Source organism: Xenia sp. Carnegie-2017, unplaced genomic scaffold (assembly GCF_021976095.1).
Source record: "Xenia sp. Carnegie-2017 unplaced genomic scaffold, XeniaSp_v1 HiC_scaffold_20, whole genome shotgun sequence".
Taxonomy (NCBI): Eukaryota; Metazoa; Cnidaria; class Anthozoa; order Malacalcyonacea; family Xeniidae; genus Xenia; species Xenia sp. Carnegie-2017.
In genome coordinates, this window is record NW_025813483.1 from 7,372,494 (window position 1) to 7,399,739 (window position 27,246).

A 27,246-nucleotide genomic window follows, 5' to 3' on the forward strand; every position below is an offset into this window, starting at 1 on the left:
CAGTTAATTTACTTCATTTCAATAAACTGCAAGCAATCCTTTGATTCATGTTCTATTATGCTGCAGTCTTTAATAAGTGTTATAAAATGTTACGAGGCCTAATACTTATTTTATTCTAAATGGCTTGGTCTATACAAAAACATTTTGGCGCGACATTTCTTAACAAAGAACTCGGGGTTGGTCAGTAACGGCTTATTATTGTTTGGCAAGCGTCACTTCCCGCAAAATGGAACGCTTTTATTGACTCAGAAACATTTTTGCCAGTCCTTTATTATCCGTAATGGACCACGGTTCAAAACGCGTATTTTTACAGTCAAATGTAAACAAACTTTATAAGGCAAACAGAAAAACTCTGAAAATGAAATGAAAAAACCACTTATGAACGTGAGTTAATGGAAAAACACTTGAAAAACAGTTTAACTGTCCAGACTGTACAATTTAAAACAATTTGTTTTTTACTGACGAAAACTAGAAAAGTAAAAGCCACGCGCAGGAAACAGCAGTGACAAGAAAGGAAGCAAGCTTCGTTTAAGGTCAAAAAATGCCATATAATAAACCTTTTATTGACCTCGCTCGCTTGGTAATATTGAGAAATATTGGACCTTTGTATTATTACAAACCTTGCCCTACGTGGGTTCGATCTGTACAAAAAACATCTGTCTGATATTTCCCCGTAGAGTCCTCACGCTCAGTTAATAAGGGCTTTTTATTCCACGAGTATAATCATTTGATTATTGAAAGTTTAAACTTGTCATTCCATATAGTTCAAAAATAAGTGTAATAAGACGTTATGGAGACATAACTTGATTTTAAAGATTTTCTTACCGTAACAGGTTCATTGAAAAAAACGTAATTATAAAATTGACTTTTTATTAAACTTTTTCCATGTAAGTCACTATGAACACCATGCAACATTTCGCACTGACTCTTATGGCTTTGGCTGAACTTTTTCCTGAAGTTGATGGACCGACAACATGGCTCCTTCACGCATTTTACAATACATTCAATTTCCGTTTGTACAAACATTTTCCGAAAAGGAATAGCATTCAATCTCTGATCTTGAAAAAAATTTGTATAGCGTCAATATAATGATCATATAAGATTGATTGAATTATGGCGATTGAGGTTTTGAACAATGTTAAATAAAAGAAAGTAGTGTAATAAATCAATGGGGCAAACAAGAAAATTATATTTTATCAAGAAAAATATTTTCTGAGTTACAGGGGAAGGAATAATGGATTGCAAGTAGGTCAAAATACATTTATGCTTTGTAAATAATATATATTATTTTGATCACTTTTTTTAGCAAAAATGACAAACGTAGGCATTTTATTTTAAAGAGTCACGATAGCAAAAATTGTGTCGCAAATACTGAGGATTTTGTCAAACTAAAAAATCTCCTACGGCAAATTTGAATTCGTATAAGAGGACAGTTCAAGAGATAACGACGTAAGTGAGGCATCTGCCGTTAAATTTTTGCTTTTGCCATTAAACGTTTTGATTGGATACTTCGACGCATAATCATACCACTTTGAGAATGAACCGTAACTAAAGCACTAACAATAAATCGAGGAAAAGCTCTCGTTGCTTACGATTGATAATAAAATCTTTAAATTATAAAATTAAAATTTCAGCAAGATCTGACTCAGAAATTAGGCTTTACAAGTAGTATATGAACTATTTATTGCCCTTCTACAGTAACTGAATTTCGACTTTTCCTGTGTGATAAAAAAATGACAAGACACTGACGTTACAAGACTTTGTAGTTATAACTTTAGTGATTGCATATAAGTACAAATAAATTAGGCAGTTTTGTGTTTTGACACGAACATATCACTTACCCTGGTAAGAGGAGTTGAAGCAAAAGTTTAACAATTTATCTTCAGCAAAAATTGTTAGCCAGAAAAATGTCAAATTCAACAAAATCTCATAATACTTAAGAAGCAACATTTTGTTACAGTATAATATAAACATATATTGTTTAAGAATAAGAGTTTCTCCGAATTTTATAAATAATATTATTGAGCTTTCGAATCGTTGCTTTGAGCGTTCATCAGAATGAGGAAATTATCTATTTACACTTGCTTTTAACTTTTAGACGCTTAGAGCGTCTAATTTGATTAGCAGGTGGATTAATGTGATTGGATGGGGTGAAATGCGTTGCCATGGGTTTTGGTGTATTGTGAATATGAAATTATTTATAAAATACAGAGAAACTTTTATTTTTAAACAATATCCAATATCATGCCTGGATTAACAATCTTTAAACATATATATATATATATGCCTTGAAGAAAGACTACTTATCCTAAAAGGACGTAAAAACAACATTTTAAATAAACGTGCCGATATCTTTAGTGCATGTCGTCATGTAACCTAACACCTTTTAATCAATGTATATAGTTAGCGGATAGTAAATAATCTGTCAGTTGCCTAAAGCGCGGGCCACACTATCGTCGAAATGCAACGAATTTCGTGACGAGTCGCTCGTCAACGAGAAAATATGACGATATGGACGAATTCGTCGCCGTTGAGCATGCACACCGAAATCGTCAACGAGTGACGAGTAATTGTTGCATATCTACTCTGATTGGACAAAAAAAATCACATGACTAATGTTTGCTTTCACTGTGCTGTGGCAAAATGGCGGATTGGCAAAATATTAATTGAGCTAGTGAGAGAGGCGATGTTTGTGGGACAAATTTCATCCTGACTATAAAGATACACGCAATATAAAGAAAAATAATTGGAAGGATGCTGCTCGGGAACTGAAAGTTGCGACCAATAGAGCTTGACGAAGCTCTTGCAATAACGTGTCATACAAGCCCTTCTCTTCTTGCCTTTTATTTATGGGATGTACCCAGAACCTTCTTTTGTATGTACGTCGTTTTGCAGAAATTAGAAGCAGTAGAATTTTCTCTTCAATAATAGAAGTTTCTTTTGCGCTGATAATCGTCCATGCTTGTACGGAAAATCGTTACAATGTGGCACATGTACTCGTCACGACGGCTCGTTGACGAGCGACTCGTCACGAAATTCGTTGCATTTCGACGATAGTGTGGCCCGCGCTTTAAGATCACACTACGGCGTGAAACTCCAAGTAGCGACAGCAAAAACTTGTCGATTTTATTTCATTATATATATATATATATATAATGAAATAAAATCGACATATATATATATATATATGCACAAAGAAAACCCACAAAATCAATAAGGAGCTATACAAAATTTTCATGTGTGTAATAGCAAATTGCAATCAAAATTTACTTTATTCTTATTAGCATGCAGGTACATTTTATGCCATTTTAAGGTTTTCATCAATACTAGCCAATGAAAATTCGTCCCGTTATTGGCCACCGTTTGTTATTATCCTAAGACACATAAGTCAAAACCCACCTGCTTTCTTATAACAAGGGAAATCGTTGATGAGAATTTCTTCTAAGAAATGAAAAAGACATATCTTTATGTGTGGATGTTTCATAGATATTTTTCTTTTCTCGAAACGCCCAATTAATGTTTGTCTCAACCAAGAAAGGTAACGAATTTTAACACTTAGTAATCTTGTTTAATTTTATGCGACATGTTATATATGCGTCAGATATTTAAGATTACTGTACATTTAGAATTATTAATAAAACTTTGAAAATACCGACAAAATCGACACGCTTTTAGCAACTATCTCTTCCATGCAATAACTTCATTTGGTTTTATCATATTATCTATGCATTTCAACTGATATTTCCTGCAGTCTAATTGGTTGCAGGTACGGGAAGCTTTTAACAATATCTTGACCGTGGTCCATAAGTGATATACGTACGATAATAACCTTTCCTCCCGTCTTTAATTATAAGATAATGATACATGAGTTAGGAACTCTGGCTGCTTAACAATATATCTTTATTATAAATTACTTGTTTTATTAAGATTGGTCAATATAGCATTTGACATGTTCGCTTCAAAATTTAAACATTTTAGGATTGCACAACCACGAAATATAAATAGACAAGGCATTGGTTGAGGTAAGTACCACCTGCAGATGGAGAAAATGAAATACATATTTCAAGTAGGTATTGGCTCTAGTTTATAAAATCTTCTTGGTAGAAGAGATCTGCATGTGCGTTTGTAGCAGGGTTGGGCAATTTCCTTTTTGCAGTTGCGCAATGATTAAGCTAATAAATCTACTATAGTAAATACTTTTTTCATTAATCTCTTCCTAAATATGTGTTAACTAAATTTTTTTCACAATGCCCTTAAAAACGACATTCAAAAAACTTTTACTCAAAACAACAAAGTTATATAGACAATGGTAATTATACCCATTCACTCATTATTATTAATGTGGTTTACCTTTATAAATGCAAAGTGTTTTTAATTTAAATGTTAAACAAAAAGATTTATCTTTTCTTAACATCATTTTCTTCATCTCTCAAAAATAAATTTTTTGTTTCATGGCATACTGGAACAAGAAGTATTTGTATAATATTGTCTGCAAATTCTTTCAAACGCCATATTTGTTTTTACAGCGGTGCCGTCAACCCATGCTTTGAAACGTCAACAGAATTTTGGAATTAATTCTTAATTTTTTAACAAGCGTCTTTTGGTTTTTTTCAGAAAATGATAAAGATAATCATTGTCGATGAATGCTTGAAAACTCTGCACGAGACATTCTTTAATACTGAAATACATGTAGACATCACCGAACCTCGCGCTTTTTCTATTTTACCCATTTCCAAAATCAATAAAACTTTGGTGTTTCTTCTTGATATATTTTCCAATCAAAAAACTATTATCCAATATCTCCAGATGACAGCCTAAGAATAAAATTCTGATTTAGAGATGCTAATCTTCGTGTCAGCCTTTTCGTGGTTTACCAACCAAGTTATTTTCAGCCCAACATGTCTTTTCATCATACATTAGTATTTCCATCACACTTTTAGCAATTCCCTTACAACCACTTTCTTTATAAACATTATCAGACTCGTTTTAAACATGCCATTTTTCAAAATTGCAGTGAATTTTCCAGATATCTTTGATTTAGGTCATCAAATGTTATTTACCTTAAAAAATCCTTAGCTTCATTGCTTGAATGAAAAAACAGCGAGAATAAAACAAGCCTCAAGTTAATGATAAAGGAAATGATTGTAAGGGACCGCATAAATGTTATAAAAATACCTTTGAGTGAACAAATGTTCATTTCCACAAAAAATGAGTTGATCAAACTTACATCTTATTGCACATTGCATAGTTATTGAAAAATATTGCACACCAGTGTCAGAAGATCTCATTTAAGCGTTTTGATTTGTCTAAGTACTGTTATGAAACTGTTCCAAGACGCTGATTTTATCAGGATAAGTTTGAATTTTACCAACTAAGGTGAAAAACTATTGCTGAAGTTGTCAAAGCTGCGTCATGCTTGATGGCTCATACCTGATGATGCCATCATTATTTATCATCAGTAGGCCTTTGTATACTAACTTGTTCATCCTGCTTTATTTGAAGAACTATTTAGGTTTCATTGAAACATAATTTAGTTTTTGTTAAAAAAAATTAACTTTGGCTGAAAAACAAAAACTGTTGCTACTTGCGTCGCTGGCTGTAATGCAGCAATGCAAATATATCACCTACTTTGTATGTTTACCGAAAAAGTATTTGTGCCAAGTTTATCAAACAAATCGAAAATAATTCTATACATTAATAATATGCCTATATTATTAATGTATAGAATTGTACATGAATGTATAGGAAACGAAAGACTCCCTCTAAAATTAAACAAAACGACAGCTCCAGCTATAAAGTTGCGTTCGAAATTCTAGTACTGTAAACTTTATCATTTCAACTTTGTATCAAAATTGCTATCCTGCATTAAGATATTAAAAAATAATGAAGGCAAATCTGCATGTCGTGTCGATAAGTGAACTTTTTTAATTAAAAATTCAACATATGATTCTGTTGTGTCACAGTGGCATAGCAAACTAGAGTATTTTGGAGGAGGCTCCGAAAAGTGCAGATTTGTAACGAGTATAAGATTTTGTTGTTTCCATCAGAATGAGGAAATTATCTATTTACACTTGCTTTTAGCTTGTAGACGTTTAGAGCGTCTAATGGGATTAGCGGGTGGATTAATGTGATTGGATGGGGTGAAATGCGTTGCCATGGGTTTTGGTGTATTGTGGATATGGTTGGTGTTGATATTATTACAGAGCGTGTTGTTCTAGTCTTGGTGTTGTTTGTAGTTCTTTTGTCTTTCTTCTTTAGTTGTGAATATATGATGGTATGTCGATATATCTGTTTATTGTTTCGTTGTCTTCACTGTACCAAGCTTCTTTGAATTTGCGTGAGTGTTTTGTTTGTGCGCGTCCAAGTGCTTTAGTTTCTGTCCAGTCGAATGTGTGATTATTTGCGTGGATATGTTCTGCCGGTAGTAAGTTTGGGTCTCGTCGTTTTATGGCATTTACGTGTTCTGTGAGTCTTGTTTCGATTTTCTTTGATGTTTGTCCTAAGTATTGTTTTGAGCAATCTTTGCATAGTATCAAGTAGATCACGTCAGTTGTATCATGAACTGTTGTTTTTTCTTTATGTTTGGTGAAACATGATTTGAGTTTTTGTGTAGGTTTGTGGGCGACGTTAATATTGAACTGTCGAAAAAGTCTGGCAGTCATTTCTGATGTTCCGTTTATGTATGGCAATGTGATGATTTTTACTGTTTCGTCGTGTTTCTTGTTACTTTTGTCGGTTTGTGTTTTGTTTTGTATTCTGTTTATAGTTTTGTTTATAAACTTTCTAAGGCAATTGTTTTTTATAAATGTGGAGTATAAGTAGTTACGTTTTGTTTTCTTGGCTTCTTCGGTGTTACAATGAGTGTTTATCCTGTTAAAAAGTGTTCGAATGCAGCTTATTGTGTGTTTTGTTGGTGATTGCTGTTGAAGTTGAGTATTTGTTCTGTGTAAGTAGTTTTGCGGTATGCTTGTGTGTTTAGTGTACCGTCATCTGTTCTGGTCAGTAGGATGTCGAGGAAAGTAAGTTGTTTGTCGTGCTCTTCGTCTTTAGTAAAGGTTATATTCTTTGTGGTATTGTTTATGGTGTGTAGGATTTGTTCAGTTTTGTCTTTCTTGATAATAGCAAAGACGTCGTCAACACATCTTTCCATAGTCAGATTTTTGTGTTGTTTGTGACTGATTATGTTTCGAGGTGTTGCATGACGGCGTCAGCGAGGAAGGTGGATGTAGTATGAGTTTTGGAACGAGAATTCAGGGGAAAGGCAAAGGCTTAGTAAGTCTATCATGTCATTTTTGTTTAGTTGTGTTGTAGCTTGCCAAGATTTGTCGTTTGTTAGTAGTTCGTTTGTAATTTGTTTGGCTATGTCTAGTGGCATGGATGTAAAGGGTGATGTAAAGTCGTAGGATATCAGGGTTTTGCCTAGTTTAATGTTGTCAATGTTGACGAGGAAGGTGGTGGAATTTTTGATGGTGTGAGGTGAATTTTTGACTAACTGATAGAGAATGTTAGAAAGATATTTTGATACTTCAAACGTAAGTGATCATGGAAGAGATACATAAGGTCAAAGTGGGTTGTTTTTTTTGTGGATTTTTGGTAGTCCGTAGAATTTGGCGGTGGATGCGTCATTTGCTCGGATTCTTCTGTTTCGTTTTCGGTTAGTTTCTTTTTATCTTTAAGTTGTTTCATTTTCTGATCGATGCAGTTGGTGGTTGTTTTGCTGGGGTCTGCGTGGAGGGGTTCGTAGGTGGTGGTGTTTTGTAGAATGATCTTGGCTTTGTCGATGTAATCTGATTTGTCCATGATAGCAACATCCACTTATAGAACTAAGCGACACCACTACGGTGGTGTCAAAAAACCGTCCCATAGTCCTTTGCACAGGACCAATGAAATGAATATCCCAATAAATTAATGACATTTTCTGAATATGATATTCAGTAAAGTATGACTAGCGCTTGATTTGTCTTTTTTTGCAATGAGTACAATTGCATTATGAAGCGTCGTGGAAATCCTAAGCATAAAACGACATGGGAGGACTTCGAAAGACGAGTCACTCTGAAACAATCTGGGGGAGAAAAAAATACAAAGCAATCGTCTGGAAATGCCCCACGCGACATCTTGGTACAACGCATGTCTTCAACAGCTTCGGGAAGACTAAAAATTCCATTTGAATTAGGCGATCGTGCCAGTACCAAGGTCGGGCAACAAACGAAGAAACAAATAATATCGACGCATGTCATATCTCCAAGCTCAAAATGTCGTTACAACGCTTACTATTTACCCAAAGTCATTGTCAATACGCGATTTAATGACAGCTGGAAAATTAGTTCAGCCTCCAAAAACAGCAATTTTACGTTTGGAATCCTTTGATGTTCCAACATGTTCGTAATCAACAAACAGTGCTTCAATATCGATGGAAATAGACAAAAATAAATTTGCAAGTGGAGGATTATGCGATACATTCCAAGCAAAATACAGTGATATCTTATCTTCTTTTAAAGGCGATTGGGTAGTGAAAATGTATCAGGAAAGCTCCATTATATGTTAGAAATAGAAAACAATCGTTATAGTTTGGGTTGCGGGAAGTGGGTTTGGTTGCTGTCAACCATTAAAAATGAAAGGGGCATACTAAGAAAAGTGTCATTTTTCTTTCACGTGTAATCGAGATAACTGTTCGTAGCGAGTTGTGAAACATTACATTATATTCGTTAAACATACGAGTAAAACACGACAACAACATCGTCATTTTACCACCAGACAAAGTACGCGTGACTGTGGTCATGGACAGGAAAGATTACTTCAACAAAATGGACACCCTTGTTAACGACAGACAAACATACGAACAACTCAAACGAGACCCAACACCATCACTAGTACGCAAACTTAACAGCAAGATCTTCTCTATGCGAAAATCTAACATTATATATGAACGTATTTACTATCGACTCAGATGCTCAGTACAACGACCACCCAGACTATACGGACTATCAAAACTTCACAAACCACAAATACCCATGTGACCAATTGTATCATTCTGTGGTTCGCCATTTTACGATATTTTATGATGAAATCATTTATAATGTAATTATAGTTGAAGACTCGTTTACAAAATTATGTGAAAAACATACTGTCACCCATGGACCATACAGGGTGCATAAAGAAGAACTGATCAGATAGAAAAACGTCGCTAAAATCATCAGCGCGCAGGATCTGCAAGAATCTTTGATAGAATAGTTGGACTTCTAATGATTCATATGATAGTAAAAGTTTAACAACATCTAAATGTTTTGAGCAGCACGCAGGCAAAATTTGTATAAATGTGATGAAGACGCAGTGATATGAATAAATTATCGAAAATCCTCAGTGATTTGAATATATTGACCGGGGTAATTTGAGATGCAAGGTTTTCGGTGGAGCTGAAAGGCTCCACCGGCTCCACCGGACTCAGAACCCCCTTTCCTATACTATTTGTATTAAGTTTCATATATTTATATTATTTACATGTCTAGGACACTCTTTATTTATTCAACTTTTGTATATCAAACATTAAAACCTGGTATGTATATAGTCGTCTGAGTCGTTTCAGTCGCGCAAGGCAAACCGCTAATCCTTTTATAACGCAATCATAAATCTATATCGAAAACTGGAGCGCTAATTTTGCCGCCATCTTTGAAGCCAAAATCGAAGTTAGTTTTTCGGTGTTATGATAAGAAGTTCAAAGATATCATTTTGAAAAAAAACGACGATATCCATGAAATAGAGAATCGCAAATTCGCAAGACAGGTTATCAAATAACTGGAGGGGAAAAAGGGGACCTAGGAACTTTTGTCAAAAACATGGATACCAAAAAGAAATTTTGGACGAAAAACGTCTACTTAAAAAAATATTTTTATCATTCACTCTTTCCTGATTTCTAAACGCAGCTGTAAAACATCATAATATAAACTCTCAGTGAAAACAATCTCGATATATGCTTTAGCGTTATATGGAAAACACACATTAATACTAAAAAAACTTTTGTTACATATGTTTAATTAGCAATTTGACTTTAAAATAACACTAGACAGCAATCTTCAGTGGACCGTAAATGTCGTCAAGAATATGTTCGTATGAACACTCACTGACGAATTAACTGTTTGCAAACAGTTTTAAGAGAAAATGTTTAACAAGAGAAAATGTTGGCTTAGTCCTACAGCAACAGCATGTCAACTGATAGACAGTAAGATGTATTATGACTAAGTTTGTAGTCATTGCATTTTGAGTTAACTTTGCTAGGATTCTGGATGGTGTATGGTAACAGATGGATATTCAAGATATTACAAAAAGATTGAAAACTGGTCACCTCTACTCAGGACAAACTTCTGAAGAGCACTACATTGTTTTTTAAAGAAATTACCAGTTTTAAAATTATACTTTCGATTTTCTTCTTTGACAAATCATTGTTTCATTGCTGCATGGGAGTTAAAATGTTTAAATAGTACAGTTTCCATGAAGATATTTCACAAATTTTATAAATATAACAGTGAGTCTACGACAAAGACTGACAAAGACACACTGTGTCTTACCAACACCAATTTAAAGTCTTATTTCTAACGATAGAGTAACGTTTTCAAACCTCTTTCCATACTTGCAAAAATTTCGACATTTCACGGTTGTTTATTGAATAAAAACAACATTTTAAATAACTTAACGCATATGCCAACAATGAGTTAACCGTTAGTAACGTCAAGCTTTGAAACTATAAGAAACGTTTAATTTATGCACGCCGCACTGTCAATTGCAAATAGCTGTAACTTTTCTTACATATTTTCTGAATTATATTTTGAAAAGATCCTAAACAATTTCCTGGGCTTAAGCTTTATTTATAATCGATAGTGGCATATAGTTAATTTGTTTGATGCCAGATATGCACATCTCAAAAAGATTTGGCAGCTTCTTATGTCTGACAAGCTTTTAAGTAAAAAATATAAATGATTGGACCAACATCAATCTTATAACTTTGTAAGAAGAAAAAACGTTAACCACAGCAAGTTTACTAAAAATAATACGGCGAACAAAATAGTGAAAATACTAAACACTTGGAATGACAAGCAATGCTATCTTGCTCACCAGTCTCGTAAAACCATTATGTTTCCTTTTCTTGCACTTCTTCAGCATCTGCATACCAAACAATTTTTGAGATAGTTTAATTGATGAAAATTTAAAATGATTTCACGATTTGATCTTTTATCATCGCACGTATTAGTGTTGATTGAAATCAGGAGGGAAGAAAAACTTTTGAAAGTATGAACCGGTGCAAAACTACGCTGACATTTTCGTCTAAAATTGCCATATAAGGCATGGCCGCATCCATGTTTTTGACAGCATGTTGCGCTTAATAATCTATAATAATTTTGATGATGTTTCCCGTCAAGGTAATTACTATACAGGTCAGTGGTTCTGCCACAAGAACTCAGGTAAATAACAAAAAAAACGCGTCTTAGGAAGTTTCAAATGGGCTTGAAGCAGTATAGTATTGGAGTAAGCGTTCGACTTCATACGACAGCTCACTGTTGAGAAAAAATTTTCCACAACAAGATAACAAAGTGGGCTGCTTCGCCATTTTATCACCAATATTCAATAAACAATACAATGACAATAAAAGATAACAATTTAAAACTATATCAATTATCTCCACACTGCTGTGCTTCAACAAATAAACGACCTCTACCTTCTTGCCAGTGAAAATACGCAATAAATATTAACTATAACATGTTTTTTATCATAGGTGCACTTCCACCAAGGGGCTTTGTCGCCATGTTACATTCAAAGTTTCTTCTTATCTATTGTATTAAAATTATTATTCTAAACATACATTGTTTCGCCAAAAAAACAACTAAAATTATTCATCTTCACTGTTTAACGATGTTTTGCTGCTGGCCTTTTTCCTACAGTAAAATACCAAATATTCCATGATTTTAGGCAGAAGATCATTGCCTTAAATTTGACAACAAAAAGGTAAAATACGGCCAATCAAATTAGATTTGTTTCAGGAAAACACTTGATTAGCAAACGGTTGTTAAGGTATATAAATTCACGAACAGGATTTTCTGTGATATCCATATTCAACAAGCATGCGCAGTTGCAAGATTTATGATCAGTAGATTCTCCCCTGGGTACGTCCAAAAATGATACGGGAGAGTGGTCGTCTGAGGGGAACAAATCTCGCTCAACTTTAGGAGGAGAGAAATAATGGGGCCTCGTCCCATTAACAATAAAAGTTGCATTACATGTTTGCAGATGTATATCGTTAAATTAGTTAATTCCTGAAGACTGCTGGTGTTGATGTTGAATGACGTTTTGAGATTCTTAGGAGTGCAAAAAATATTTTATTTCGTACCACTTGATTATGAAGATAACTACAGCTAAGGTAGTCGAAACTTCAGTCAACATCAACACCAACAGTCCTTCACAGGACTTGGACGATTTACATCAACAAAAATGTAAAGATACTCGCGGGTTCAAACCATCACTTTAAAAGTAAAATTATATAGCTATTTATCAATATTTGCACTCACGAGAAATATTCAACGTAAAAGTACGAAACGTCATACGGCTCACGCATATATTTTTGTGTTTCTAGATACAAGTTAAAATAGTGCAATTTTGTCGTGAAATCAAAATACTATATTGATTGCTTCAACAAGTCATTAAATTAAATGCATTGCATAAGGACTAGACTCAGTATTTGCTGACTAACGTTGAGCAGGTATACCATACAAGTTACCTATAAATGTCTTCGTCGTCAGAATCGTTGATCATCGACATTGACGGGTTGTCTTTAAAAAACGAGTCTGGAAAAAATAAATGAAAATGCGTTTTTGACAAAAAAAACACTTCCCCAATTAAAATATAAGTGTAACGGTTACGTTATTACCATATAATGCGTTCCTCGCCGGAGAATACACAAATGACATGGTGTACAGATAAAAATTCAACAATCCGTAAAACAATAAAAATTCCGCTGGTGAAGATTGGTTAAGAAAAATACATGGTTTTACTAAGAGATTTGACCAGTCCAAACAATTAAACAAAAGTTGGCTAGTGTCTCATGAGTGGCTACGAGATTTGATCAGGTAAAATTGATCACGCTTTACCTCAACATTTATCTAGTCTTTACTCCTTAGACAACATTTCCATGAGAACTATATTCCCGTATCCACATTAAGTTCAATAATAACCTTCATTGAGGGTTTACTTACGGGAATGGGTGAGAGGGAACACATCACCGAAGTTGTAGACTATTTTCCTATGAACACCTTTCTAAGAACATGTTGATCACTACCTAGGTAATGCTGTATGGGTACAATCTTCCGTAGGTATGTTACGCGGGAGTACCTCTGGAAGATATCTTACCGCACACATGGCAAAAGGATATTATTTTTGTAGGTCGTCTCTAGTTCAGCAATGAAATTATTCTGCAAGGCTGTTCGTCCGTATCGCAGCAACACAAATACAAAACTAGGAGTTAAGAATATTGAAGGCAATAAGAAGACTTCAAAGTTATGGGCACCGAAAACATCTAAAAAGCTATTTCTTGTAGGCTATGCATGCAGGGTGTATAAAAAACGTTGACTCTTGAGAAAGATTCTTTAAAATAAGAAGCGTGGAAAGAGGAAAAACGTTATTTTTCTGTGTACATCAAGGTTCGCTGGCACAGCTGGCACTGAATTTCTTGAAAATACATGACTGTTTACAAGTGAAAGAACCGTTTTAAAGTCCATAAAAACGGGCTTGCGTACAAAACATAATCATTAAAAAACAATTCAATTATTCTGAGTCAAAATAAAGATAATGATGCACAATTTATCAAAATTTCGAGAAATTTGCCACAAGCGCTGGTCAACAAGAGATTTTTAAAACTTCGCACCAAGTTTTACTGCATTATTTTTAATTAACTTAATGCATTGTTGGAATTTTCATAAATGATAATGCGAAATTAGCAAGTTGGTTTCCAAAGGCACGAATATTATAGCTCATAAAACTTGATATGAAATGCAAAAACGAAAAAAAAATGCAAGTCTTAAAGATCTCGCGTTGCCCAGGTCGAGCACCAAATTTCTTCAAATTTTGATAGAATGTGCAACACAATCCAAGTTTTGACTCAGTTTGATGAAAATGTTTATTCCAATGATCACTTTTCGCGCAAAGTCGGTTTCGAAGGACATTTAATGTCAAAAAATCCCGCATTTTCAAAAAAATTCAATGCTAGCTGTACCAGAGAACGGTATAGTACTTATTTAAGAGAACTTTTTCAAGAGTCAATTGTTTTTTGACACACCGTATATATTAACTTTACAAACACAATGAAAAGTGATTATATAGGTACGATTTTATTTTGTGGAAATTCATTGACAATAACATTGTCAAGCATTAACGTGTTTTGAAATAAATTTGGTTTTTATAAAAAGAAAGTAAAAATTTTAAAATAACACGTTTCAAAGGTGTTTTAGAGGGCGCCATTTGTAAGAATTTTACACTCTTCTTGGTCGCAGCAAATCTCAGGGAATACTGCAAGGAATTTTATGAAGTGAAATATCTGACTATATTTCTTCGAACCTATTCCATTACCAATAAGTTACAACTACGTAATAATCAAAAACCACCCGTTTACAACGATAAAGGCCGTTCTCGCAAGTAATCAAAGTTCACTACCAAAATAAAGGGCAACTTGGGTAAATGCCCCAATATTTATACAATTGCAAATTGCTTTGATAACATTTAATAAAAACAATTAAAGAAGCACAAATTATAGATTGATTTTAACTTACGACACGAGAACGACGACAAGCATAAGTATTGTAAGAAACTTTAGTCGAATATCTAAATAGGAAAATACAGACAGACAATCAAACGCCATATTGAAATAGACAAACACAAATATAACTTATGATGACAAACAATTGTAAACAGTACATGTTTTAACTAAGTGAAATACGACCACGTCTAATCAACAAGGATAACAATTTCAAAAATGGGGAGCTATTTTATGCTTTTACTACAATCCACGAAACTAGAAATATTTGTCAACAACCTTAAAGTTCGATACTTGCACCAGGTTAATGATTATGCACTATGGTTATAAGCATGAAATGGTGCAGCCACTGATTATGTACCATGGTTAAAAGCAGGAAACTGTGTAGCCAGATAAAATGTCGTTGAAACACGAACAAAAACTTAAACAGAAAACGACTTTTACTAATGGAAGCACTCTTTATTAAATCACACCAACCAGAACTTAATAATGGGCTAAAGCCAGGAAAGAACTGTCACTATTTTATTTCACTGCCTCACAATCACCTAATCCCTCCCATCCAACTCACATTCCCGCACTTTCGTTGAAATGATGTAACGCACATATAAGAAGAGCGTCAGCTTGTAAATATAGTCTGATGATGAATTTGTACCAAATTCGAAATATTACTTTTCAAATAAAAATTTCTTGTTTCTTTCTCAAACATTGAGTTAAACATGAGTCTTCTATTCGGAGTATGCTTCATATTATATTACTTACCAAAGTATGGCAGTCCTTTAATCTCAGAGTACGCCTTAGCGACCAAATATATCAAATAGATGAGATATACGGAAGCAATGACGAAGAAAAATATTTTGAAGCCCTAAAAGACAAACACAATAAATTTAAAATAGCAATCTTCATTGATTTTTCAAATGATTTGTATTGTTGATCCAATCATATTGATCCTGGGAAAGTGCAAACTTTCAAATAATCACCGCCTTTTGACTCAAAAATGTTTCATACATTTAGAAGCTATTGTACATTTATTTCATTGCTACATTAACTGCTAATAAATTTTGATTCGTGCATGTATCATGAAATGAGGTGAACATCCATTGATATCATGGCAAATAAAACAGTTTAAATAAAACAAAATAATAATCTCTAGCCTAAATAATCTTGTTGTTCACGGTGTAATGTGGTTGTGCATTTCCTACTTTGCTTTTACGCATGGAGAGGGCACGCCAGGTCAGTGAGAGCAATTGAGTTACAAGTTTAACAAGACGCCAGCTCAGGCGTACAAACGTGATCTGGTGATAAAACAATTTCCATTTTGGACGATCTTATCAAAATATAAAAGATTGCTGCAAAACATGAGCTGAAGACGAGTGATGTTCACGGTTTTAATAACTCGAACAACATTCACAAGTATTTCAACTGGGTCATCTAATTTTTGCAACACATGAACAACTTTAAGTAGTTTTATTAAACACAAACAGGAGGGTAATGTTACAGATTACTGGCTGAAGTAAAAGACCTAAATCCTCCAAAATGTTACATTGCAATGTTAAATTATCTCAAGCAAGGAAGCTGAAAAATTTGTGGACAAAAAAGTCAAAATATCTTTGATACTTTTTGCTTTCATATACTAATTTAAAACTATATGTCGCACCCAGCATTATGTTGCAGCGTACCTTTTGCCTTATGTGAATATAGTTTGCGTCTTTCGTATTGTTTGTAAAAAATAACTTCATTATTTGCTGGAGTGAAACTGGAACGTTAAGTGAGAGGGGGTGGGGTGAATATACATATATTCAGCTCTGCTTGACTGATTTGGTTTGTTAGTGATTACGATTTCAAATATTGTTAATACGACAAACATACATTTCATTTATCCCCCGGATAAAGGTTCTTTCAAACTATCTAAATTTGTCAAATTCATTATACTTTTGATGGATGTTTTGTTGTTTGTTGTCCATAAATGGAGGAGATTAAACAAAAATTGACATAAATTTGAACGTCATCGAAGTTGAATTTTTTCAAACACTCTACGTATCTCCCAGTATGAATAACAAGTTTCGTTTAGAGACCCCAGATTAAGAGTGAGACGGGGGTTTGATGTGGTGAGCGTATGGTGAGGTGGAGTGCGGTGAGGTGAGGGCACAGTATAGGTATTATACAGTATGGTCACTCTCGTCGAAACCTTTCAACTTTTTCCTCGCGCATGTTGGCCGCCATGTTGGCAGTAAGGAAAGAGGAGTGAGACTGCTACGATTTGTACTACAGAAATGTGATTTTTAGAATTAAATGGAGATATTTTGCGTTTTTGTCCACTGATTGGATTTAGCTGAATAAAATAGCTGCTTTGAGGATCTATATTGCTTAGTTCTATTCTTAGTTCCATATTCTTCTCCAAGCACTTATGAAACTACGCAGTAATATCATCAAAGCACTTCTTGTACAGAGAAGTTCTTTAGACTAAGTTCAAACACACGCTTAAACATCAAGATTCAAAACCTGCGGTTCCATATCCTAACCCTAACCCTAACCCTAACCCTAACCTGCCATATCAATCATTAATTTCAAACTTCTAGTGGAGGCGAGGATGAGATTGGAAGCTAGTTTCAGAAATTAATTGAACGCAAAACTTTTACAAGATACTTTGCCAAATGATTGACAAGCGAAGTTTCTAACTTTGAATTCATTTGAATTTGGCGTTCGAAAAAAACGGCTTGCGATATTCATTGTTTATTTTTAAAGGAAATTCTGTAATTCATACCGTAAAGTTTGCTATGTCCAGTTTTGATTGATAAGCTGGATCACAGAGTTCGTTGTACCTACAGCAAAGAGTTCATGAAAAACATTAAACAAAGATCAAGAGAACTTCGACATTAATAAAGTTGCAATTTAATCATGGTGAGTATAAAAGCGTGACACCGCATAGCCTCGAAAGAGCCTCAAGCGGAGGATACTTACCGGGGGGGTGCAGTTTGAAAGAGCACCTAGTTTTGACTTGTTGTTTTGAACATTGGTTATATATCCAATAACTAACTCTTAACCCCCGCTTTCTAAAACGTATCTTTCAATGAGTTTGAAGTTGTGTAAGGTGGCGGTAGTGGACACAAATGTACATGAAACAAAAATGTAAATGTTGTGAAGCTCGTAAACGTTTTATATAAAAGGCGGTTATTTTGAGAACGTAGAAACATTTGAAGGGTCGGTTACTTTAGCGATTCTTTAAAGTAAGCGTTAAAAAGGCATCAATTTCAAGAGGAAGGTTACTTTTAGAGGGAGGTTACCTTGAGACTCTACGGTACATGCACACCTGGAAAAAACCATCATTATTAACAAGTCAATAACATCCTACTTCATAAGTTATTAAAATAGTAAAAAAGATTAACCGCAGGATTCTTAACGAGCAGTAAGGAACACAATAAAACGTCGTAAAATTTGCGCGAATATTATTCCTATAGTTTTCTTTTTCAAACAGTTTGAAAAATACAAATTTAATGTAAAAAATAAACATTTTATTGCAGATATATTTTGGACATACTATGCTATCATCATTGTGCTAGATAAGTGTAGCATGCAACATATGTATGATTTTTTATGAGCTTTTTACAGACAATAAAGATGAGTTTAGTGTCAGGAACGGATATTTGTCGAAATATTCGGAGGGGCATCAAAATGAGACAAATGATTAACTGTAATTTTGAACAGAAAGGATCAGAGGGTCATTTATTTCAAATGACTCAAGTCTATATGACATAAAAAACAACCGCCACCCAACAGCAACAGCCACCATTCCCCAGCATCTACCATTGTTTAACACATATGAAAAGAAAAAATTACGTAAAACGACACACCAACATTTTAACGTGGTGAAACTTGCTTATTAAATTCATGTTTAATTTTGTTGATGTGCAAGACATAAGAAAGCCGAAACATCTCTGCGCTAAAAATTGTTTAATAGAAAAGTACTACTCAGAACTAACTCTTATAACATAATTCATCCAATCACTCTACGATTGGACGAAGTTTGGACCAATGTAAAGACGTCACGTACCGTTGCCATGTAGTGATGGTAAAAGCCGAAATTCCTACTAGACCAACCAAAAGGATCTTGGGAAAATAGAATTCGATGAAAGTTCTCTCGTTTTGCCGGATGCCATGAAACGCACACAACCAGAACAGCAAGATGGCAGCGAGAAAGGTCGCGCGGAACATCGACTGAAACATTCCCGGGACCCATGATTTGACGAGGAAATGAAGAGGAAAGATTGGGTCTGAATCAAACACATGTTAGAATGAGAAGTGCACTCGCATTTTCAGCAAAGATTCTTCAAAATTTTCTTTTACAATATAATAGTTAAAGATGAATGAGAATGCCCGGATTCACAACTAATCCTGAAGCTCTTTACTCAATACAAAAAATAAAAAATTTTACAGTTTATACATGTAGCTACTAGACTTTTGAAACTCGCTTCACAAAAAAAATCGAAGTGAACTTTTAATGTTCAACGTCAATTGTTATTAAAATACTGGGAAGTCCCCAATCACAGTTTTCGGATCAGATATCCGCCATATTTCTAAACATTCTCAGGTCTCTTACAGCCAGTGGCGTACCAGAATCATACGCTGAAAACAATAGATTTCAAAGCAACTTAATGCGGCAGAACATGAATATATGAATACAAGCCCCACCCAATTAACGAGTCTGATACGCCACTGCTCACAGCACACATCAAAAAATATTTATAATTTTTACAAGCCCCTTGATAGAACTAAAGATTAATTTCAACAACTACTCTACCGTTAAACAGCAGCAGCAATGGCAGCAGTACGGATATCCACCTACACAAGAATAACACTACAGTTACCACCTCAATGTTGTCGCCACGAATATGACTTAGTTTAGACCATATTAGTTATTTTAAGATTAAATTATACTGGATAACATTATATTAGATTGGATTAGTTACACCAAGCTAAGATTTGTAGGGCGAGAATGGGATAGTGGTGCCTAACATAACTTCGGACTGAAAATGTGTTAGATCAGATTGAGGTAGCTCCGTACGCAACAAGCTCCCTCTTCAAGGTGATCTGACTCAAATTGGAATTGTGGTACCTAACATACGTACCCCCCCTCCTCAGACATCTCTAGCAGTAATAAATATACCGTTGTTCAATTGACCAATCACGGAACGGGAATCTTCTCAACGAATGAACGTATATACACTAAATGAGTAAGAAAAGATCGTAAAATAAAATGACTACATGAAGTTCTGCATAGTTCTGAAGAACTCAAAATTACAAATTAAAAAGATAGTATGGGAATATAAAGCCATAAAAACAATCATATACTAGGTATGGTATAGGAAGGAAAACATCCAACAAACAAGTACGTATACAGCGAAATAAATTATTTATTCGCATTGCCTTCCACCTCCCTAGAACACGTTCACAACAGTGAACGAAAAACACAACACACGGTAATTATGTTACTGTATATTTAATATGGAATTTGAGCTTTGTCCATAGGAACTGTTTAACATGCTCCCAAACAGAATTGAGCAGGAATATTCAGTTGATTAATCTATGATAAACCATTCGCCTTTTAACTCTACTTTACAAATCACAAGCCCAGGACGTATGACGCAAGGCTCTCTACTTTTGAGTAGACTTGTCTCGTTTACAAGGAAGAGGAGTGGAAGGTTAACACTTAAATGTTGTTAGATAATGTAGTCATTGTTTACAGTTGTAGGATAAAGCATTATTTTTTGTATTGTTTATTAACATTCCAACTATTTAACCTTAAATAAAACATACCGATGTTTAAGCAATACTCTGCAGCCTTATGACTACCAACTTATGTACTGACTTTAGTAACTACTATGGATACATATGTAGCTACTTATGTCGTTATTTTACTTACAGCAATCATAAACGTGAGAACGACGAACACAAATCGAAACCAAATTTCAACTTCGGTGAAATTTACGTTGTAGTGACTATACTGCAAGAAAATAGAAAAACAAGAAAATGTTTACTTTTCATCTCAAAAATCAGTTCCAACAAGAAAACGTCGACTAATGAGTTTGTATAATATTGTTATGAATAGGTTTTTTATATACCACAAATGATCCACTAAACGCGTTGAATAAATTCTAACAGTTCTTTGAAGGAGGGAGGGGTGGTGCTTAATAGATACGAGGCGTTTGATGGAGAGAGGCGTTAAAGAAGGAAAGGTGTTTATATCAATTCTATTACTTAAGTTTGAACAAAGAAAACGAACAAGACTAAATTTACGGTTTCTGAACACAAAAACAACCACCTACAATAATATAATCAAAAATGGTGATGACAGACGCTTATCCGAGAAAGACACCCAATACGAACGTACGCTTCAAAGGGGGTAATTAGGTACAGTAATGTCCCGCAAAATAGAACCTGGGTCCACCATTGGATGGTGCGGGGTAATACAGTGACTCGTAGAGCTTAATTGGTCAAATGACGTGATTTTAATGACCTGAGGTGCATTGCGTTAGTTTAGCATTTTATAAACATGAACTTACAGTAAATAAAACATCGTCAATTTCACCTCCTTTTGGTAGCGAGTCAAAATTTGACATGGCAACGATGGCCACGTAAGAGTGATAATCTACGTAACCAAGATGAAAGACAACGAAGTCATCACATTCCTGCGAATTGATTGATGACAAATAGTTAGCTTAACCATTCCGCTAGTCTAGCCACGATGGGCGAATTTCAAACCATTTTCATATTCGTTTTCTAAGAGTTTTTACAGTCGTTTAACACCAGAATGCTTGCATGACAAAGGAAACAATCAATTTGTCCTTACCCACTGTTCACACATGACCTCTCGAGAATGATTGCTAAAGCGATTAGATAACGGTCGGTGACTGTTGTCTGATCCTTCATAAAGAATCTGTACATTTACACTGAACTTTAGTTTGAACGATGCGCCTAGAAACATAAACCACACATTCACTTGGACTTCAACATTAATATGATATAGAAACATATGCAAATACTGCACATTTTCTTGAACTTTCAACATTGTTTAAAGGTAATGAAAAGACAAAAAAAGACGTTCTCTTTAACCTTTAATATTCGAAGTGTAGTAACCCGAATCTACACATTCCCCTTCAATATTGGTAACATTACATTACATATTAAAAGAATTGTCATACAAGCAGGCAAAGTCATACTAAATGAGGGGAGGGGGGAGGAGGACTGTTCAACTGCCATTCGAGTAATATATGCTGGAAAGCCTGTGTTTACACAGACTGTACCCATTCACTAAAATGCTTAGCTTAAGCATTGTACATGGACTCTATAAATTTACATCAAATGGATGACATTTCAATAGAACCATATAGCTAAAGAGCTTGCTTGATGAACATAAAGACTGCATAGTTCAAGCTTGAACAATCAGAGAAGTCGCATAAACCAAATTTTTAGAATGGGTAAAATTTAAGTCAGACTCACTACATAATTAACAGAATGAACAAAGAGAAACTTTAAATTACAGTATTACACAACATTTTTGTTCTTTCTCATTCTAATAATAGACCTCTAATATCACAATAATCAGATATATAATAATTATATCTACCAACCAACCTTTCTCAATTCCTTTGAGCTTGATGAGGCAAGTCAACCATAACTGTTGATCAAATGTAGACAATGATCCTGAGCCAACTTTGTGAACAGTTGTCTGATTTACATGAGAGAAATTAAGAATTCCAATAATTAAATGTACAAGTTAAGTAAAGAATAGCAAAGACTACAGCAAAAAAAAGTTTCAAAGTCACATATTTAACAAAAGTAAATGAAATGACAGCAAGACATTGGAGGAAATGTGACAAAATTCTAAGAACCTAACAAAACAAATTCAATAAAATGACTTTGAGTCAAGGTACGTGTATGATAATTCACATTAATAAATCATTATGTTTCTACTTCTTTATCAAATAAAAGTTTGTGGAAACGCCTTTTTCAAAATCATTACAACATGAACAAGAAAGTTTCAACATGCATGTCTTAAATTTACAATAACTCTCACTTTAATCCTCAATTATTTAACTATGTACTTTTTTCCATCAAGATACGTATATAAGTGATAAATAGCCAGTGCTTTCTGGCCAAAGTATACACATTGGCCTGAAATTAAATTTACTCTATGAATAATAGCTTTCTAAATACACTTTTGCCTCCAAAGATTATGAGATGTGAAATAAAAAGAATTTACTTTTTATACCAAACATGGATTGGTACGTATATGTCTACTTTAACACTTAAATATGATTAATTAATTATTATCGATTAATTAATTAATTATTAGTGTGATAAGTAACAGTCTTTAAAGTTTTTAAAAGTTACATTAACTCAGAGACTTAATGTAAAATTTGGCTGTTTACTTTGAATACATCATCAGAGCACACTGCTTGCACTGGCAAAGTCAGCATGTCTGGCTTTCACAGAGTACTTGCTATAGCAAGAGGAGTGAAAGGGTCACCTTAACTAAGAAGCCTGTTGATATGAACTTGCCACTTGAACATTGAAAGACTAGGGAAATGCCTCCTTAAAAAATTTAGTCATTACTACTACGTATATGGATAAAAATAAGCATTACAATATGAAATAACAGAAAATACAAATACAAGCACAACAAACGTACCGACAGGCTAGAGTTCCAAGGCAATAGTGCCTTCATTGATTTGGTCTCTGACACAATGACAGATGGACCTGAAATATGTACGATGTTTCTTGTGGGACGTTCATTGTATTGCAATCAATAATTAATAACTACAAATGATCAGTGACTTCTCGTTGAGCTTATCTGCAGCATACATGATCTAGTAAACAGTACAAAATAGTGTCCTGTACCCTGATTCATCTCATCAAGGTCAGTGAAGATCAAAACTTCGTGGTTTTATACGTTTTTCTTGTTAGTAAAACTGCTCAAACATTTGCAAGACACATCAATAATTAAAGTTATACTAATGAATTACACTTAAACTTCGAGAAGGCTGAAAGTCACACAAAACAATCTCTGAAATTAAATGCCTTTCCGTTCTCCAAATTCATGAACAAAACGTTTGTTAACTCACCAGCCAGTCCGATTATAGCACAGAACGCTATACACGAGAAGAACGCCACAAAAACCAAAACAAATTGACGTTTCGTCAGAGAATAAAGCTTCATCTTGATCGCTCTATTATAGAACATGCTTAACTTGGAAACAAAGATCTTAAGACTTTACTTAACGAAAAATCACAAGCGAATACAAACTCATGTTGCTAAAAAATTAAATAATGTTATCTGCAAGCGTAGCACTTACGACTCCATAGTGTAATTGATGTTCTTCACAAGTTTACAGGTGACGTAGTCGTAGTTGATGTTTATTTATTCAAATTCATCATTGTTTTGTTGCATGGCAAATGCAACGATGATGAAAACATTCAGGCACCAAGGAATAAAATGCGAGTCGTTCTAAAGTAGAATTTTACCTTTATGTGAAGATTTTAGTATTTTGCACTAACCTCAGATAATCAAAACAGAATACTCGATGTTACGCATACTTCATGTAAGAATCACTATTATATTGTGATGCCGAAGAAATATAGTTTCCCCGGAAGATCTTACCTGAAGGAGAGACGTAGTTCTCCGTAATTCTTCGTAGACTGATATAAGAAATACTTTTGCAGATGTCGCTCGGAGAGAGGTCTGGTCCCACGAGTAATAAATAAGCTGCGCATGTCTATTGCCACTCTTGAACGAGTGGCCACCATGCTATAGAACTCACAGAAATGGCAGTCAGGGCGGGGAGGGAAGGATCTCCCTCGGTTCGGGAACACTATTGCTCATATCAGTCTACGAAGAAGTTCGGAGAACTACGTCTCCCCTTTAGGTAAGACCCTCTCCTTCACCATATTTCTCCTTCACTCCTTCTCCGACTGTACTTTTGCAGATTGAAAAGAATGCTGACATTTAAAACCATTTAATAACCGTAAATATTAAAAGTATGCGACATGTGTAACTATTACTATTTAAAATTACCGAGTTCACAAATGTTCCTTGCCTAGATTTGTAGGTCTCAGGTAATGGTTGCGAAAAGTTTTTACAGATGACCAGTCAGCAGCTTCCAATATCATTTCCCAAGGAATTCCTGCTTCAGGAGCCGCTGATGTCAAGTTGAATGTTCAATGAAATCGGAGTCTATCCCAGCTAGCTTTAGCACGTTACGTAACCATCTCGACACCGTTTGACTGGATATTGGAGCGTGCGTGGCAACTATTGCCAATATAAGAGCTTCAGAGACCGTCTTATAGTTGCTGTCCGGGCTCTGTAGGCTCTTAACGTATTTACGATGCAGAGTTTCGCCGGGGTAGGCTGGTAAAAATATCTTCCTATCCGGATGGCCCGGGCGATCTTTCTTCACGTGAGTGGCCAATGCAAGTTCCCAGGAGTCATCCTTCTCGGTCAGGTGATTCAGATCAAGAGCAGCCAATTCATGAGCTCGTGCAGCCAAAGTTAGCGCTAGCAGCAAAACCATGTTTATCGATAGTTCCCGCAGGGAAAGTTCTTCCACAGATTCATTTGGTAAATTCCTTTCATGAACCCCGAAACCAACAGGAAGCTTTCCCAACGGTACTGATCCCACTAGATCATGTGTTTGCAAAATTACTGTCTTGTATTGTAGCTGTAGGGCAGGTTGTCGTATTTGGCCTTCTCAGCCAAGAACGACAGCACATTGTTTACAGAGGCAGTAAAGGGACATAGTGACAGCGTGACCAATCGTTCCATTGGCCGGAGAAGCGTTTTGTGTGGATTCACTCAACGACAGTAAAACCTCTGTGTGGATTCACAAAACGACAGTAAAACCTTTGTAGCCGCCTCCGAAAGTCCGCCTGCTCGGTAGCGTTCCCGAACAAGGGCCATACAGTTAACCGGAGTGAGCAATGCATTGGGTGTCGACTCTCTGTTTCGAACGACAGAGAAATCAGACCTGGAGCTTGTGGTAGCTGGCGTGGATAATCCACCAGTATTTGTAGCAGAGCTGGAAACCACGATTGACCTTTCCAAAGGGGGGCGAGTGGCAGTGCTGTGGCTTTGTCTGTCTGGAGTTTTGGATGATACTTGGCAGAGGGATTACTGGTGCGTACATCCAACTCTTCCAGCTGCTCCAATCGCAAAAAATGCGTCGGTTGCAATTGTCCCTGAATCTGGGTACCTTGATACATACAGTGGAAGGCAGTGATAGGCCCATGTGGCAAATCCACCATGGGACGATAAAATCGGTTCACTATCTGGTGGAAAATCTTATAATTCAGAGTCCACTAGGAGTTGTTGTTGAATTCCCTAGATGCCTGATCTGCAATGCTGTTGGCAGTGATCCAACAGCCTGCTTCCAAGACCGTTGCCCATAGCTCCAGAGCTTCTGCTGAGAGGCTGTATGACTTTGTCCCTCCTCGCTTGTTGAGGTATGCAACAGCTGTGGAGTTGTCCATTAGCAACAAGACATGTTTTGGTGTTGGTGCGTAGGTGCGGAAGAAAGCTTGCAGGGCGAGATGAGCTGTCTTCAGTTCCTGAAGATTGATATGTTCTCTGGCTTCGATGGGTAGCCAACGCCCACCCGTTGTTGTCCCTGGCCATGTTGCTCCCGAACCCATTTGTGAGGCGTCAGTTGAGATTGTCACATCGAAGAGTGGCATCTTTAAGGGTTGGCCATTGAAGGCTTGGATTCCAGGAGACAGCCACCAAGCTAGCTCCTTCAAGCTTGTTTGAGATAAAGAAACCCGGGTTGCCGCTGGCCAGCCAGTCGACTGATGATACATTTTAATATGATGTCTCTTAAGGCTTCTGTAGTGCAGTGGTGCAAGCTAGAGGCCTATTTGTGATGCATGACTCATCCTGCCCAGGAGTGATGATAAAGCTTTTCCGTTTACTTCTGGAAATCTTTTCTCCCATGACGTTCGAAGGCATCGTCACCACATGCAAGATGTACTTTGCCATTTGAGAATCGTTGGCCACATAATAAGCCAACTAATGTCTCTAAATCAAGACAAGTAAGCTTATTTTGGATCTCTTTGGTGCAATCAGATACTCGTTTCTCAAAATATGCAAGAACATCAGCCAAGAATGATTTCAAATCGGATTCAACTTTGTCCTGTTCTTTAAATCTCCACGTGCTTAATTCTGTACGGTTTCCATCTTCATCATTGCTGATCTACGACGACACCACAAACCACCCAGGCACAAGTCCGTACTTTTGAATGTTTGTGACAATACACTTGCAGCATGTTTATGCAATAAAGGCATTCCATAAACTGAATTCTTTAATACGAGCTTGTGTTGTAACTGCAGCATGTGACATTTTAACGTATTTTCCAACAAGGAATACCAAGACTTTGAAGCTCGACCATCATTTCCAGCATTGGTCCAAG

At 35.5% G+C, this 27,246-nt stretch overlaps 1 protein-coding gene and 2 long non-coding RNA genes across 7 annotated transcripts; 1 reads left to right on the forward strand and 2 right to left on the reverse strand.

Moving 5' to 3' along the window:
• Positions 1–878: 878 nt before the first annotated feature.
• Positions 879–1,946, reverse strand: LOC124442798. Its single transcript, XR_006947362.1, has 2 exons — positions 1,842–1,946; positions 879–1,058 (listed from the first exon to the last, which is right to left on the reverse strand). It is a non-coding gene; the product is annotated as an uncharacterized LOC124442798 (long non-coding RNA).
• Positions 1,947–3,374: 1,428 nt separating this feature from the next.
• On the forward strand, positions 3,375–4,843 carry LOC124442307. Of its 2 annotated transcripts, none has more exons than XR_006947208.1 (3): positions 3,375–3,538; positions 3,979–4,022; positions 4,527–4,843. It is a non-coding gene; the product is annotated as an uncharacterized LOC124442307 (long non-coding RNA). The 2 variants fall into 2 exon arrangements; XR_006947207.1 differs by having other exon boundaries at positions 4,615–4,843.
• Positions 4,844–11,575: 6,732 nt separating this feature from the next.
• LOC124442306 (transmembrane protein 181-like) lies at positions 11,576–24,381 on the reverse strand. 4 transcript variants are annotated; one of them, XM_046992803.1, is made up of 17 exons: positions 24,141–24,374; positions 23,911–24,014; positions 23,478–23,545; positions 22,421–22,514; positions 21,636–21,760; positions 21,349–21,474; positions 20,709–20,789; positions 19,953–20,011; positions 19,587–19,627; positions 18,840–19,059; positions 17,553–17,610; positions 15,551–15,653; positions 14,808–14,859; positions 13,415–13,497; positions 12,914–13,003; positions 12,764–12,830; positions 11,576–11,924 (listed from the first exon to the last, which is right to left on the reverse strand). In XM_046992803.1, the coding sequence occupies exons 1-17, from the start codon at positions 24,146–24,148 to the stop codon at positions 11,879–11,881; spliced, it is 1,425 nt and encodes a 474-aa protein (XP_046848759.1). In that variant the 5' UTR covers positions 24,149–24,374; the 3' UTR covers positions 11,576–11,878. The 4 variants fall into 4 exon arrangements, 3 of the variants coding, with proteins under 3 accessions (XP_046848759.1, XP_046848758.1, XP_046848760.1); XM_046992802.1 differs by having other exon boundaries at positions 23,911–24,034; XR_006947206.1 differs by lacking the exons at positions 12,914–13,003; positions 13,415–13,497 and having other exon boundaries at positions 23,911–24,380.
• Positions 24,382–27,246: the final 2,865 nt, after the last annotated feature.

Coding starts and splice junctions, on each gene's coding strand:
- LOC124442306 (XM_046992802.1), bottom strand. CDS start 24,028: ATGTTCTATAATAGAGCGATCAAGATGAAGCTTTATTCTCTGACGAAA. Junction 19,628..19,952: donor GATTGGTCAATTGAACAACG/GTATATTTATTA, acceptor ATTCTTGTGTAG/GTGGATATCCGTACTGCTGC. Junction 17,611..18,839: donor ACCATCACTACATGGCAACG/GTACGTGACGTC, acceptor TCTTTGCTGTAG/GTACAACGAACTCTGTGATC.